General features: G+C 42.3%; 1 protein-coding gene across 4 annotated transcripts in view; it reads left to right on the top strand.

The window, feature by feature from the left end:
* The window catches only part of fgfr1a (fibroblast growth factor receptor 1a), a 55,588-nt gene extending 44,150 nt beyond the window's left edge, over positions 1–11,438 (top strand). For 3 of the 4 annotated variants that reach the window (XM_038296623.1, XM_038296621.1, XM_038296622.1), the window contains exons 10-18: positions 1,888–2,033; positions 4,193–4,314; positions 4,746–4,856; positions 7,206–7,396; positions 7,479–7,601; positions 7,684–7,754; positions 7,838–7,975; positions 10,611–10,716; positions 10,796–10,972. In XM_038296623.1, coding sequence (XP_038152551.1) covers positions 1,888–2,033; positions 4,193–4,314; positions 4,746–4,856; positions 7,206–7,396; positions 7,479–7,601; positions 7,684–7,754; positions 7,838–7,975; positions 10,611–10,716; positions 10,796–10,972 — 1,185 coding nt within the window. Of the gene's footprint in view, positions 1–1,887; positions 2,034–4,192; positions 4,315–4,745; positions 4,857–7,205; positions 7,397–7,478; positions 7,602–7,683; positions 7,755–7,837; positions 7,976–10,610; positions 10,717–10,795 lie in introns of all 4 variants that reach the window. The other variant, XM_038296619.1, reaches the window with a different exon arrangement.
* The last annotated feature ends 5,644 nt before the right edge of the window (positions 11,439–17,082 follow it).

Raw genomic sequence — 17,082 nt, 5'->3', positions numbered from 1 at the left:
TTGTTATTGTCATATTGCCATACATGACACTGTTTAAAAAAAAAAAAAAAAAATGGTGGCGCCCATAACCTTCAGGAACCTGGATAGCATCCTCCGCCAAAATTTCAACCTTTTGGCGGAGCCTCGGTTTTGTCATCATCCCGGGTCGCGCCACGCTCTTTTGATGCCATTTAAAGGCAAACTATGCAACATTTTTCAGTTAATTAATGTGTTCCATAACGTTTTGGATGATTAAATGAGTCATTTCAGGTCGAACAAAGGTTTTCTCGGCCGCCTTGGTGGTCTGTAGGGGAAATACCGTACTTCAATTGCAGGAGCCCTCGGCCCGCACCCACAGGCTCAGAAGTCTCGCGCATCGCGAGAGTGGGTCTTGCTATACGGCGAGAACTGCTACACACCCCCAGTGAAATGCATGCTCGTTGCTAGCGCAGTGGCGATATTTGTGCAGTTAACATGGCGGAACCAGGGAGAAAACAGCGAAAGCCCATGTCAGAGCAGGCAAGAAAGAGGAAAAGTGCTCTCTACCGCAGTAGTCGTTGCGTTCGCCTGTCTGCTAAGCTCAAAACAACCGCGCCTGGCCTGATGGAGAAACCAGGAGAACAGCTGAGCATATTTACGACAGTGCACTTTTACTTTCGCCCTCAGGGGGGAGCCTCACTGGAAAATCAACACCGGTTGCATAGTATACCTTTAATGTTATTAGACTGGGAGGAAGTTCTTGTTGTGAACAGGTGGAGAGATCTGTGAATTGCAAAGCTAGGCTTGCTGGAAAACCTGCAAAATCAGTCAGCTTACTGTAAATAGATGATGACGCGGTCTGCTCACGCACTCTTTGTTTATCAGAGAATCGAGGCACAGATGAACCGTGCCGAGCCCTACTGTTGAACTAGTACTAGATTTAGCTCAGTTCTGTTCTGTCTGGCACGGTCCAGTTCAGTTGCGTTCCATTTAGCACAGTTTCAAAAGGCTACTGTAAATTAAACTTCTGATTCCATGGGAAGTTTTATTTTTAAATTCTTTATTTTGTCATTCAGGCAGCAAAATAAAATAAACAAAATGAAGAGGTGAAATGAAAACAGTTGGGGTGACGATTTTTCATTCACTTCAGTCATGAAGGTTCTCAAGTAGTGGCCATTTTCACCAGTTCAGATCAAAGATCCCCTTTAAGTCGAAGAAAGAAAGTCGCTCTCTCCGTTTCATTATTCTTTATAAGTCTACTCCTTGTGATTTCTTCATAGCAACCTTCTTGAAGAAGTATCAGTCTTCTTTTGTAATACCTGTATGATTAGCTGGAGCCGGTAGAGAGTAGTGTTTTGTACATCAGTTTCCAATTAGTCTCTGAAATTTAGTTCTGCATTTCCTTTCTCTATTTGACTTTTAAGTGAAACACATTGCACAAATGAAAATGAGTAAGAATTTCTTAAAATAACTGTATTTACCCTTAATTTGAGTAGGAAACCATTATCTGCCAATTGAGTGAGCAGTTTTACCCTTAAAATAAGATAATTAGATATTATGCAATTGAAATAAGAGACTACAGTTGTTGTTTTTTTTCTTATTTTGAATGTAAATGATCTTATTCTATTGGCAAAATATCTCATTTATCTCCTCAGTAAAAAAAAAAATTACTTATTTAAAAAAAAAAATTACTTAGACTTAAATTTTTTTGCAGTGTGCATTGTTCCTGTTGCATTTGGAAACATTGCTATAGTTTATATACTGATCTAGAAGGCTTTTGGTTAAGTGAGTTGGATTATAGTTAGCTGGTAAGTTTTGTTTAAATTACACAGGAAAATGTTTAGCTTCCCTCCGGCCTCATTAACACTCTGATATTGTTTATTTCACTTTGAGAGGAGTAATGTTCCCCTTTTTTCCTTTGTACCTCAGGTTTCTGTGGATTCAAGCTCCTCCAACCACTCTGGAGTGATGCTGGTTCGTCCTTCCCGCCTCTCCTCTAGTGGCACTCCGATGCTGTCGGGAGTATCTGAGTGTGAACTCCCACAGGATCCCCGCTGGGAGATCTTCAGAGACAAGTAGGTCTTCATAAAAAGCTTGGAGCTAATCGGTGGTGGCTCCTGCTTTTCTATTTGGGGCTCAGCATAGATGCCGGTGCATGTTTTTGATTGGGATTAAATCTGCTGTCTGACATGCTGAACTGGAGACAGCTGTACTCTCCGATGCATGGACGGATATCGATTCATCTAGTGGTTAATTTTTTAGACTAATCTAAGATGTTGTTTATTATTCTTAAATAAACAAACTTTTCAGAATCAGATTTATCGCCAAGTAGGTTACAAGGAATTTGACTTGGTGTTGATGGTGCAGACAAATTATATATTTGCACAATAAAGACTCCAATCGGAATGCAGTGGGAACATCAGAGCTGGGTCGACCCGCTAATTTAGGTGGAACCATTCAGCAAAACGTACCGACGTCAACACACCGTGTCTCATCTAACAAACCGAAACATCTCCGTTTTAATTGGCTAAGCATGGCATACACTGGTAAGAGGGATTTGGACGGATAAAGGGAGAAAAACAATAATGCACACTGAATACGCCCTGGCTTCCTTGCATGTTGCTATCCATTGTTTGCTTTCCTGTTGCACGGGTGACATCAGCAATGCTAAAGTCCAATTTATATATATGACGCATAGCCACTGCATCCGTCGTTGCACACCTTAAAAAAAATCCTGACTATGCGTTGGACGGTCGCAAACCCGCGCAGACCTCAAGCAGAAACGCAGACAAAAAAGCAGCTGTGATTTGGTCCTTGTTACGCCTTTCCGACTGTCTGTGTGGTCGTCCTTCTCGTTTCGGTGCCGTGGATGCGCCATTTTTAAAAACCGAGGAACAACTACAATGTACAACTACGACGAAAGGTTAATCGGTCTTTTTTGCCAACTCCATTAGCAGAGCCTAGATCGATGTCTAGCAACTCTAGATCCGCCAAAAATCCGCCAAAGTTCTCGCGAGTTCTCGAATGGGCTTCCCCTTATGTCCCTAGAAATTCCAGACCGACGGTGCAGAAGCATACCAGCAAAACTGGTTCGCGACCAGACCGATGCGACATTTGATGTGTGCGGTAACAGAAGTATAATCTGCCCTTAACACATCAGACACGCAGTGGTGAGGGGACAGAAGCCATCTTTTTTCGGTCAACTGGAAGGGATTGTTAGCAGGTTGAACTGTTTTAAAAAAAAACTACGTTAACCAGCTAATTTCAGTGGGAAAGAGGCCTAATGTGAGAGCTACTTTATATCTGCTCACACCGTGGTATATTACCACCTCTTTTGTCCTCCTTATAAAAACTTACCTTGGAAGAAAAGTTTAGCCAAAAATTTTTTTGGAATGATTTGCCATTTGGATCCATTTCATATAAGAAAATTCCTGCAGCATTAACATACCTCATCAGATTAATTTAAAATTGTACACATGTGAATAAAAAGAAAAGAAATGTGCATGTTATGATCTATACCTCACTAGCGGCTTCTAGCAGTCGGAATAGTTATTTTTTTTCCAGGAGGAAGAAGAAAAAACGCATTTCTAAACCTGTTTAAACAGCTGCGGTTTAGGTTTTGTAAGTTCTGCACTTTAAAATGCTTCCACTTGTTAACATTTGAGCTGCATGATGTACTTTTAATAGGCGAGGCCATTCGGGTTTGACCAACTATTGCGCACAAGCTAAAATGAGGCGAGTGTTTAGTGGTTAGTAGATGTTTGTTTTAACAAAGTTTGATTCTGGTGAAGGTAAAATCGACGATAGAGGCGTTCTGTATGGAGCACATTTACTGACAAATTAGATTTTTTTTAAATCTTAAATGGAAAATGTTTGTTTTTTTACTTTTGAGTTAAATTATTGCTTTCAGTGGGTTATTCTTTTATGAAGTAGTCCAGTTCCATTTGAAATTACTATTTTATTTATATATGTATGTGGTTACCATGTTTTTTTACAAATAACTGGAGGTTTTTTTATAGTTCGTTTTTTTTTTTTATTATTACAAAGGGCGTCTTTGCTTTATGCCGTTATATGAGGTTTGTTTATAGACATGCTTTCATGTTTTTCATTAAGAGTGCGCATTCGCTTTTTATTTTTCGGGGTATTAAAGTTGCTCAGTAAATCTCTGCTCTGTTCCTAACTGAATGCTTTTGCCGCATTGAAATTCCTCCACTGTCTCCTCTCCTTCTCACAGACTTGTTCTCGGTAAGCCGCTGGGCGAAGGCTGCTTCGGTCAAGTGATGATGGGGGAGGTTCTGGGTCTGGACAAAGAGAAACCGAATCGAGTGACCAAGGTCGCGGTGAAAATGTTGAAACGTAAGTGGTTTATTAGAGAAAGTTATCCGCTGTAAAGCTTTATGTTCACAGGATAGCAATGGGTACAAAGATGGACCCTCAGATAAAAAACAACAACTTTGAACTTGGTCAGCAGCTGGATCCCTGCCAGGGAGCAAATATGAGAGCAAAGTAAAAATTTATGAGAACCCTTTGCCATCCCATATAACACAGTGTTCATTAAACACCACTGAGTGAAGATGGAGGGAAAGTAGCATTTATTGTCTCGTGCTTTAAGTGCTTGTCCCCAGGGAGCGTTCAACAAACAACAAACAGAGCTCTGTTACTAAACAGCTGCAGCAGTGGTGTTTATATCTGGCTAGGTCATAACTGGGAAGCCTTTTTTTGCCTCTTCACCAGCAGAGAGACTACTAATTACCCTATTGTGACTTTATTTTTTTTGTCCCCTCTAGCTGACGCTACAGAGAAAGACCTGTCAGACCTGATCTCAGAGATGGAGATGATGAAGATCATTGGGAAGCACAAGAACATTATTAATCTGCTGGGAGCCTGCACACAGGATGGTAGGGAGAAGCCTGATACTGACCTGAACCAGGCCACACACACACACATTTGTCCCCCAGAGAAGGGTGCTGCTGTAATCCCCCCATGGGGGGGTGCAGGGTCTAGGAAAGCATGCATAAAGGGTTCTGACACCAGCTTCCGAGCTCACAGCTTGATTCAACTATGCATTCATTCATGCTTTAAAAACAAAAAGCAGAGCTAACCTCATGTAACCTTAAATGGACGCTGCTTTTATTTCTGTCAGAATATTTGGTTCTTACCTTTCCTCAGCAGCAGTGGATTAAGTTGTTCTACTCGCCTTTAGCTACTGATATGTTGAGCTAATTGATTGAAAGTGTTTGAGACCAATGTGTCACAAAGATTACCTGATTTTCCAGTTTATTTTGATGAACCGTAAGAAGTTAGCCCCATTCTTTTTCAATCTTGGCTTAAACTCGACCAAGAGTTTCAACCAAGTGACATTAAAACAAACTCCTCACTATGACGGAGTATCAAGGCCAGGCTAGAGGATTAAAAAAAAACTTTTCTAGAATAAATTCGTAATATTACGAGAAAATAGTCGTAACATTTCGAAAATAAATTCATCATACCACAACCCGTTTCAGAAAGAAAGCTCTGTGCTCAGACCAGCTCCACCAAACAGCTTACTCTGACTTACTGCCCAATTTGATGCTGGTGCTAAAAGACTTTACATGATGCTCTAAATTCCTCATTTTAGGGAAGAAAGTGCTTCTTTTAAGAGTTGGCATAAACTACAACTTATTTCTCATAATTTTAGGACTTTATTCTCTAAAATTGCGGCTTAATTCTTGTAATTTTATGATTTATTCTCATAATGTTACGGCTTTAGTCATAAAATTACGAGAATATTCTCATTGCGACTTTATTCTCGTAATTTTACGACTTTATTCTCGTAATGTTACAGCTTTTAGTCATGAAATTACGAGAATATTCTCATTGCGACTTTATTCTCGTAATTTTACGACTTTATTCTCCAAATAGAGGGAGAAAAAAATCTAGCATGACCCTAATGCTCCGTCGTACCTCACAAACGAGAAGTTGTTTTTAAAAACATGTGAAAATTGAACGCATTAGTAAAAAAAAATATTTTCATATGAAATGTATTGTCACGACATGATCAAATTGGAAAAAATCTAATAAGTGTTCATCAGAGAAAGTATCTTAAACAGGACGTTAACGAACCATGATAAAACTAAAATACCTCCATATTACTCCTGGTTTTTTTTGTGGCTGAAATCTTTCCGAACAGCCAGATTGATGAAGGAAAAGGGCAGCTGTGCTCTTTCAGCCACCTGACCGGTGACATGTAACAATATGTGGGGTGTTGTTACTCTATGTTCCCGCCAGCAGCTGCGTAACTTGGTTGCACAATAAAAAAAAAAAAAGGAATGTTTTTAAAAATGTTCATATGTCCAGTTGCGCAAATTGTAATTACAAAAATACATTCGCTAAATGGAAACACTCCAATTTCAGGGAAAATAACGCACATTTTTTGATTAAAACGTTTTTACGTTTCAAAGAAGTGTTTTTTATCGGTCTAGTTGAGATTGATATTTCGCAAAACTGCAATAAAAACACGAGTCATGTGATCCGCAGCTGGATATGACTGTCTTGTAAAGGCTGATTTATACTCAGAAACGAGGTCGTCTGATTGGTCAAATCTACATCCGCTCTACACTATGCATATTTCCTGTTTCGTTCCTTACCAGCTTGTTTTGTTTTATGACCGTCATCGCGGAAAACGACTCGTGAAGATGGACCGGCTAGAAGACAGAGTTGCACGGGAACGCTGGGACCCTTTTTCCACCTGAATTGTCGAAAAAATTTGCCCCCGCTTCCTCACCGCCTCGGCCGTATCTAGACCCACAGCTAGTTCCTGATTGTCCCTCTTGCGTTGTGGCGTGGAAGAACATAGCGCAGACCACGCTTCAATATTGGGCATAAATCAAAAAAATTTCTACAAGCTCACAGCGACACACTGCGGGAGTATAACCAGCCTTTAAGAAGAAGAAGAAGAAGAAAGGAAGTTGTTGGAGGATGATGGCGCCATCTAGCGTCCTGAATGAAATGTAGACATCTCTCATGTATTGGCGTCTGTTGGTCCCATGTTGTTTTCTGGTGAACCAACATATTAACGTACAATTTTAACTTTGTTTTTTAATTTAAATACCGTAATTGCTAATTTTAAGAAAGGGGACATTTCCCAGAATATCGACATGGTTTCGCACAAATTTGCAATGTGAATGGTTACTTTTTTTGTTTTGTTTTTTTTTAATGGAGGATGAATCAGAATCACTTTAAATATTCTTTCTTTATTTCTATTTTAGGTCCACTGTACGTCATCGTCGAATATGCATCCAAGGGGAACCTTAGGGAGTACCTGCGAGCCCGGCGCCCTCCAGGAATGGAGTACTGCTACAACCCGGACCAGGTTCCCCTGGAGACCATGTCCATCAAAGACCTGGTGTCCTGTGCTTACCAAGTTGCTAGAGGCATGGAGTATTTAGCATCCAAAAAGGTAACCGAGGAGCGCGGACGGTTCAGTTCCTTTAAGTACCTCCGGCGTTCACTCCAGAGTCTGACTAACGTGATGCTTTCAGTGCATCCACAGAGATCTGGCAGCTCGCAACGTGTTGGTGACCGAGGACAACGTGATGAAAATCGCAGACTTCGGCCTCGCTAGAGATATCCACCATATTGATTACTATAAGAAGACCACCAATGTGAGTTTTTATCAAGCTTTTGTTGTCCCAATGAAACTGGAATAGGAGGTTGCTATAGTGATAATGTTTTGGTGTCTCCCAGGGTCGTTTACCAGTGAAGTGGATGGCTCCTGAGGCCCTGTTTGACCGGATATACACACACCAAAGTGATGTGTGAGTATCTCCTCTCTCTTTGCTGATTCAGTCCATCTGGTTTGAAGGAGAGCCTTAATCATAGAGGAAAACCTTCTCCTCAGCTGGTCGTTTGGAGTTCTGCTGTGGGAGATCTTCACCCTGGGAGGCTCTCCATACCCTGGGGTTCCGGTGGAGGAGTTGTTCAAGCTGCTGAAGGAAGGTCACAGAATGGACAAGCCTTCAACATGCACTCATGAGCTGTAAGGGAACGGCATAAGGCCGCACCGTTTTATAGATTTCACTGTTTTCATCTGTTTCCAAACAGCTTTCTAGTAAATCACTCAGTTTCCTCTGTCCCTGCTGATTTAAAAACTAAAGCATTTTACTGCCACCACATTGCCTCAAAGGAGTTTTCCCATGAGACACATTTTATATTTTGGTTTATTAGACTAAATTATTTATGTATTTGACTAGAAGAGCTTCTTCCACACATTGGCTGCTTCCCTTTTCTCACAGAATGCCATGTCTGGGCATCGTGTAAACATTAGGGATGGAACCGTTCGAACCGTCCAAACCGTTCGTCTCTGTCGTCTGACTGTCTCGGTTCGGTTCGCGTGCTTCTTCTTTTTCTCATAGGCAAAGCATTTACACTCCAGAGCAGAAGAAGAACCACCAGTAGTAAACAAGAATAAGAAGCGAAGCAGATTAGCGGGGTGCAGCAGAAAAAAAACAGTTTTTGTGAAGAATTGTGTGGGTATGGCGAGTGGGAAAGAACAGGAGTTGGAAGACGTGCCAGCAGCACTTTATAGGTCTGCTGTAAGGGACCACTTTGCATTCATGCTGCGTTCACACCGGACGCGGCTGCAAGTTTACATGCAAACTCAATGGTTAACGCGCTCAAGATGTAAAAATTGAACTTTTGCTGCTTGACGCGCCGCATCAACCAATCAGAAATGCTGATCTGGGAGCTGGCAGGGAGAGAGACACATTGCTGATGATACAGAGCGCTGTGATCACTCCTCTGAAACAGTTTATTAAAGGAAAATTCCGGTTTTTAACACTTTTAGCCCCTTTTCTGTAGTGTCCAGGATGAAATCGAATGATTGACACCAAAATTTTGACGATTGGTCCTGTCTCTGCTATTTGGCTCATGCAGAATCCCCCCCTGGCTGCTTCAGAATGGCTTCCATAGTGCATGTCCGATAATGTTCTTAAAACAACCTTAAACGTTCTTTTTTTAAAATGTGCTACTCACCGAGTCGTCAACGCTGTTCAATGACGTTCAAAAACAAGTTTCGTAAAGAAAAAAACGTTCCTGTAGTGTTTTATTTAGCATTTTGTAAATCCCATTGAGTTCTGTTGGAATAGTCAATATCCCTCCGCCACGGAAACGGAAATGGGGCCTGTTTACGCTTAGTTGTAATCTTTTCGCAAGGCCCAAGTGTTTCTGCTTCACTCTGTGTACTCCGACGTCGAGGTGCTAACGTCTCTGTTAAACACTTTAAAAAACTCTGAAAATGGAATACGAAAGGTGGATTCTTGAGGAGGACATATTGGACTTGGAGTTTGACGGTACAAACATTGTCGCCAACTAGTGGTCTGGAGTGTGCAACGCTTCAGATTCGAACGGGAAGCGGAAGTTTATAAGCGGTTGTGATGTATCGGAAAAAATAGTTCTGGGATTTACAAAATGCAAAATAAAACAAGACAGGAACAGTTTTTCTTCACGAAACTTTTTTTGGAACGTCATTGAACAGCGCTGACGACCCGGTGAGTAGCATATTTTAAAAAAAGAACGTTTAAGGTTGTTTTAAGGACATTATCGGACATGCACTATGGAAGCCATTCTGAAGCAGCCAGGGGGGGATTCTGCATGAGCCAAATAGCAGAGACAGGACCAATCGTCAAAATTTTGTTGTCGATCATTCGATTTCATCCTGGACACTACAGAAAATGGGCTAAAAGTGTTAAAAACACACACACACTTTTTCACCGCGCAGCCAGACCAGCAAAGCTGCTTCGGCCGCGCGTCAGAACTAAACTGGTACAAGCAGCAAAAAGGAAGCAGCAGACGCGATTTTGCTGCTACTGCTGCGTCCGGTGTGAACGCAGCATTATAGTGACCTACGATGACGGTGGAAAGAAGGTTGTGGATAAAAACTGTGCAAGCATTGCGCAACACGTTTTGTTTATGCTAACAGCAACATGACCAAACATGTCAGGCTAACAATCAAAATATACCGAACCGAAAACCGTGAACCGTACTGTGGATTTTGTGAACCGTTCCACCCCTAGTAAACATGTCATACCCGAGCTGTCAGTGGCTCTCAGAAAAGCTGCATTTAAACTGGGATTAGATAACAATAATTTACTAATTTGATTCAGATTAGTTTCATTTTATGGTATCACCAAAAAAGGGGTAGAAAATAGATGCAAGCCACACTTTTCAAACTCTAACTAAAGCAGGTTTGAACCTGAGTAAAACCCAGGTATTGCTTTTTAAACACGCTAGCAGCGGTGTTTACTCCTGCCATGCTGACTGGCCTTGGCTCCGTCTCAGAGCTTGTCCTCTATCCAAACAGTTGGCATTAATATTTCTATCACCCATGTTGTTGTATAGCAGAAACATTCCAGGTGCTTGGCAACATTAAAATGTTCCCTCATAATGTTTGCGTGATGGCCGATGAAATAAAAGCGCTCGACTCTCGTTGCGAGCTCCAGCTGGAACATATTGTGCAGCTTACTTTCGTCGTCCACCTTCCAGGACTGAATGTCTGCTTTATGAGCTCTCCTCTGACGGCTTTAACATTCTTCTAACGTGAGATTTGATCTCAGAATAAAAGGTTGTTTTGTTTTTTCAGGGAGCCTAACAGTTTAATCTTCTGATCTGTGCAGGTATATGATGATGAGGGACTGCTGGCATGCTGTGCCGTCTCAGAGACCCACATTCAAGCAGCTTGTGGAGGACCTGGATAGATGTCTGGCCATGACGTCCAACCAGGTGAGTCTGCCTCGGATGCTCTTTGCTCGTGTTGGAAGACATGTTTTTTTTTTTTTCTTGACGTTCTTCCTTCTTACAGGAATACTTGGAGCTCTCTGTGCCTATGGACCAATACTCCCCCAGCTACCCTGAAACCCGGAGCTCCACCTGCTCGTCTGGCGAGGACTCGGTTTTCTCCCACGACGCAGGAGCGGAGGAGCCCTGCCTTCCCAAGTTCCCCCCTCACTCTAACAGGGCAGCCATTAAGAAACGTTGAGACCTCATTTTCATTTTCCCCACCTGCCTCATGGGGTCGGACCCCCCCCCCCCCACACACATTCCCAGAGATGAAGCTAACATGAATAACTATAATCCTCTGTGAGAGGAGTTCTGAGACTTGTTGGACCGCTCGGACTGCGGCGTTGATGATGTTACGTGGGGCGCTCTGCCTCACCAGGAGCGGCGGTTTTCCTCAAAGCTTCAGTAAATAAGCAGACTCACATTTACCCTCTTCACTTTGGGCATTCCACGGTTGGGTCAGGAGAACGGGGCGGATGGATAAACATGTTTTTCTACCTTTTTTTTTTTCTTTTTTTTTTTTTACTTTAATGGTCATAATTCTGCTTTTTGGACCAAATCCAGGAACTGCAGCGCCCTCATTCACCCTCTCCCTGTAAATACGGTTAGAAAATAAAAAAATATGAATATATATTTACAATATACTCTTATTTTTATTACCATAACGGATTTATTGTCTTTTGTACAAGGATGGTATTGTTTGATCTGTTTTCTAATATAGTCTGGGGGGGGCTGTTGTTACATGAGCTTATTTTTAAATAATTGCTGATAATTCTGTGGCCAGTTTTCATTTTTACAGTTCATTTACTTCCATATCTCAACTTTGCAGTACAAACTAACTCCGTGCTTCGGGGGTTTTCTTCAGCAGAAGGAAGATTTCCGAAGCCTTTTTTAATTTTATTTTTCTTTCTTGCAATGATGTGTATTCTCAAAGTGGTCGCAGCTGTAAATATCCCTGGTTGTACGCCTGGTCTGTCAGCCTGCAGAGCGATCCGCCTTGGTCAGCGTCACGCACTTCCACTGCGCCTTACTTTCATGTGATGAACTGTATAACCGTAATGTAAACGCTTTAACGGGGAGGGGGGTTACATTCGCTGCCGTCGCAGAACACGTATGTCACCGTAAAAAAGGATTGCATTAAATAAAATATTATTGTTAAACAAGCTGAGCTTTCCGAGTATGAACCTCACTCCATAAATGGATCTATAAATATTGTTTTTTTTTATTTTTATGGTTTGGGTGTGAATGATGTTTATGGGGATGAGTGCGATGTTTGCCACTTCAGTCCCCTCGTCTCTTTAAAAGCGGGTTGCTGGGGTCTGATTAGATATGATAATGTGCTGCTGACATCAGAAGAAATGCCGGAGAGTGCACGGAGTTACTAACTGGCAGTAAACGTGTGATTTATGACCGTGTTTCAGCGGCTTGGCGGAGTGCTGGTGCTGCTCTCCCCAATCCATCAGCTGCGCCAACCTTGATGCCCGTCTCTGGCTTCCTGCCATTGGCTGATGCATCACCTGGATTGCCGTCTCCATGCAACAGGCGAAACATCTGACCCCTTTTTAAAAGCAAGTTCTCACAGCTTAGGTCAGTGCAGTTACCCTTTAGTGCATTTTGTATTACATCAAAGGGCCTCAGTGATTTATTTGCTAATGAATAACAGATCCAAGGTACTTTAACAAATGAGGCAACTCCTTCAAGCTATTTAAATTTTCACATCCCCAGAAGTTCTGGGCGAGGAGGAGGAGTAGCAACAATCTTCGAGTCTGACTTACTGATTACTCCCAAAACAATTAATTCCTACAACTCTTTTGAACATTTAACCCTTAATTTCCCTGATCCAAATTTCAAGGCAAGAAAACCTCTTCTTTTTGTAACTTTGTATCGTCCACCAGGTCCTTACTCTGAATTTTTAGATGAGTTTTCAGAGTTCCTTTCTGATTTGGTATTAAATACTGACAGGGTCATCATAGTGGGAGATTTTAACATCCATGCTGACATTGAAGGCGATAGCTTAAGAGCAGCCTTTAATGCTATCTTAGACACTATTGGCTTTGTTCAAAATGTGAATAGTCCCACGCATTCTCATCTTCATACTTTGGATCTTGTGCTGACATACGGCATAGAATGTGAAGAAATAACAGTATTTCCTCACAACCCTGTCCTCTCTGACCACTTTCTAATAACCTTCAGGATTACTTTAACAGAGTTCTCCTCCCCCAAAAGAAGGTTCAATTTTAGTAGATCTTTATCAGATAGTGCAGTTATAAATTTTAAAGAATCTGCTTCACTTTCTCTCTGCTCTGTGTCACTGAGCAGTGCTGCAGAGTGCAAAAGCTTAGCTTATTCCCCTTCACAGGTTGATGATTTTGTTGAGGGGGTTGCTAGTTCTCTGCGTATTGCCTTAGACAACGCAGCTCCTTTGAAAATGAAAACCGTTAAAAATAGAAAGCTTGCTCCTTGGTTTAATGCAGAGCTGCGTACTTTGAAGCAAAATGCTAGGAAACTGGAGAGAAAATATCGCTCCACAGGCCTGCGAGAGTCCTTCCTAGTCTGGAAAAATGGTTTACTGTTGTATAAGAGGACCCTTTGTAAAGCAAGAGCAGCATACTTCTCCTCATTAATAGAGGAGAATAAGAATAATCCTAGATTTCTTTTTAATACAGTTGCCAAACTCACCCAGAGCCATAGCTCTGTTGAACCGTCCATTCCACCTGCTCTTAGCAGCAATGATTTTATGGGATTCTTTATAAATAAGATTGATCTTATTAAAAATAAGATCATAAGCACTCCTCTATCCGCGATTGTACCTGAGGTAGTCATGGAATCTGAACCGGGTTTAGACTGCTTTGATCCAGTTGAACTCTCTGAATTAGCAAAATTATTGTCTTCATCTAAGCCTTCAACTTGTATGTTAGATCCAGTTCCAACCAGGTTATTTAAGGAGGTATTCCCTTTGATCTCCTCCTCCATTTTAGATGTGATTAATCTATCTCTGTTACAGGGATATGTACCTAAAGCTTTTAAGATTGCTGTAATTAAACCTCTGCTTAAGAAACCGTCTCTTGACCCAGATGACTTGGTCAATTATAGACCTATATCCAATCTTCCTTTCTTATCCAAAATTCTTGAGAAAGTAGTTGCCAAACAAGTTTGCGATCACTTCCACCATAATGAACTTTTTGAAGAGTTTCAGTCTGGCTTTAGAGCTCATCATAGCACTGAAACAGCTCTGGTGAAAGTCACTAATGATATTCTCATGGCCTCAGATAATGGACTTGTATCTGTGCTCGTCCTGTTGGATCTTAGTGCTGCATTTGATACAGTTGACCATAATATTCTTTTAGAAAGACTTGAATATTTTGTTGGAATTAAAGGAACAGCACTAGACTGGTTTAAATCTTATCTATCTGATCGAATTCAGTTTGTTCATGTTAATGATAGATCTTCAACACGCTCAAAGGTTACCTGTGGAGTACCACAGGGATCAGTGCTAGGACCAATTCTCTTTACTTTATACATGCTCCCAATTGGTAGAATTATTAGACAGCATGGGATTAATTTCCACTGTTATGCTGATGATACCCAGCTATATCTGTCTATAAATCCAGATGAAGCTAACCCATTACATAGATTACAGGCATGTCTTGAAGACATAAAAACCTGGATGACTCTTAATTTTCTGCTTCTGAATGCAGACAAAACAGAAGTTATAGTCTTTGGACCAGAGTCTCTGAAAAAGAAACTGATTAGCCAGTCACTTCATTTGGATGGGATTAAACTGATTTCAGATAATAAAGTAAAAAATCTTGGTGTTATTTTTGATCAGGACCTGTCATTTAAATCCCATATCAAAGAGGTTTCTAGAATTTCCTTCTTTCATCTGAGGAACATTGCAAAAATTAGAAATATCCTGTCCAGGGGTGATGCTGAGAAACTAGTCCATGCATTTGTTACTTCAAGGCTGGACTATTGTAATTCTTTACTATCAGGAAGTCCACAAACTGTAGTTAAAAGCCTTCAGCTGATCCAAAATGCTGCAGCCAGAGTTCTAATGAAAATGAAAAAGAGAGATCATATCTCTCCTATCCTGGCTTCTCTTCATTGGCTTCCTGTTAAATCAAGAATAGAATTTAAAATCCTCCTTCTCACATATAAAGCCTTAAATGGCCAAGCTCCATCTTATATCAGAGATCTGATTGTTCCTTATGTTCCTAACAGAGCACTTCGCTCTCAATCCGCAGGTTTACTAGTGGTTCCTGGAATTTCTAAAAGTAGAATGGGAGGCAGATATTTTAGTTATCAGGCTCCTCTCCTGTGGAACCAACTACCAGTTTTAGTCCGTGAGGCAGACACCCTGTCTACTTTTAAGGCTAGGCTTAAAACTTTCATTTTTGATAAAGCTTATAGTTAGGGTGGCTCAGGTTATCCTGAGCTATCTCTATAGTTATGCTGCTATAGGCTTAGACTTTTGGAGGACATAGGGACCCCCATTTCATCATTCTGCTTCATTCTCTCTCTGTTCTCCTATTCTGCAGAATCTGTTAGTTCAATCTCTAACCTTCTGCTCTCTCTGCTTTTCCTCAGAGTAGCTTTGCCTCGTCTGTTCCTGTTTGGCTGTGACGTCATCCTGGAAAAAAACATCAGCTGTGCTGCTTCTATCAACACCCTTGTTAATAGATGTTGGAGATCGGCCTGTTTTCCAGTGTGGTCCTGTTTCTCTGACCGTGACTGAGTGGATGTGCTCTCTTCGTCCTCTGGCATGGGAGCTGCCTTGGAGCTCGTCTGCCTGGCTGTGTGTTTCCTGGACGGGGCCGCCTTTTACAGCTGCTTTTTGTATCTCTGCTTCTGTCTCCTTGAACCCCAGTCGGCCTCAGCAGATGGCCGCTCACACTGAGCCTGGTTCTGCTGGAGGTTTCTTCCTGTTAAAAGGGAGTTTTTCCTCTCCACTGTCGCTACAAGCATGCTTAGTGTGGGGGATTGTATTTGAGTCAATGAGTCAATGCAATCAACTGGTTTTCCTTAGATAGAAAACTTTGTATCAATTTGACTGGATGATCTGGTTGAACTGTAAAGTGCCTTGAGATGACATGTGTTGTGAATTTGGCGCTATATAAATAAACTGAATTGAATTGAATTAACACCAACAGGAATCAAATCCTTTGAGATGTGAATCAGTTGTTTTTCCCCAATATCTCTTAACTTTGTTATATTTTGAGTCTAAACCTTAATGAAGTGTTTATCAGCTGTATCTCTACCAGTTTTGTACGCCTAGATTCTAACATTTTCACTCGTATCGTCCTTGAAACGGAAACATCCCAAACCAGGGGTTGAAAGCGTCTGTCCTTAAGTGCCACTGCCCTGCAGCTTTTGCATGCATCCCTGTTTCATATTGCCTGAAACAAATGTCCTGGCTTAACTACCGAACATGCCATGGAGGTTGAGCGCTTTAGTTTGCGGCGTGGACCTCCACCCCTCTCTGAAGTCTTCTGCATCAGGCTGCAGTCCTGTAACTTAGATGCATCTTATTTACACAACTCTTAATTGTGTAAAGAAAGAAGGGCTAGCATATGGAGGGAATGCATGCACCACATGTGATCTCAAGGCATGGCTGCTAAATCCCTATTGAACCAGAAAACGATCATCGACCAGCAGGTGTACGAGTTTACCTCTATATCCCAATGGTGTGCAGAGTTGTATTTGCATAATATTTTGCATTCAGGCCCCCAATTTTACGTTTTTTTATTTCTCGTATTCGGGGTGCTGCTGCGGTGCGGAGGTAGAGTGCATGACCCAAACACATCTCAAGTCTCCGCTAAGTGTGGAGCCCATTCCCCCCGTCCTGCTCTCCCTCCGCTGGCAGGCGTCGGGGCTCACCGGCGCACTGGTGGAGCTTGGGCTTTGGGGTGGATGCCCGGGTGGCTGCTGGCTCATTCCTGGCGGCCTCTCCGTGGGCCCCCGGCCGGCCGAGGCCTTGCTGGGGCTCCCGTCTGGGGGTTGGGCGCCCCTGGGGCCTCGGATCCCAGGGGCCCAGGACCGGATTCACTTCAGGGTTGCCCGCTGCTGGCGGAGCCCGCGGACTCGTCCCCGCGGCTCCCCGGGGTGCCGGCATGGTGGTGGCTGGGGGGGCTGTCTCTCCTCCTCCCTTGGTGGGGGTCTGATTTCCGGGGCTGGCCCCTCCTTGGTGCCTTCGCTTTTGTGATCCATTTGGGCATCTGGGGCTTTGGGTCTCCCGGCGCTGGACTCTGTGCTCTGGGGGGGTGGGGGCGCCTCTTCACCTCTCCACAACCTTTATTGAGCATTTTCTCT

The sequence above is a fragment of the Cyprinodon tularosa genome, unplaced genomic scaffold, assembly GCF_016077235.1.
Source record: "Cyprinodon tularosa strain WSP-4 unplaced genomic scaffold, ASM1607723v1 ctg373, whole genome shotgun sequence".
NCBI lineage: Eukaryota > Metazoa > Chordata > Actinopteri > Cyprinodontiformes > Cyprinodontidae > Cyprinodon > Cyprinodon tularosa.
This window is presented reverse-complemented; position numbering and strand designations above follow the sequence as displayed.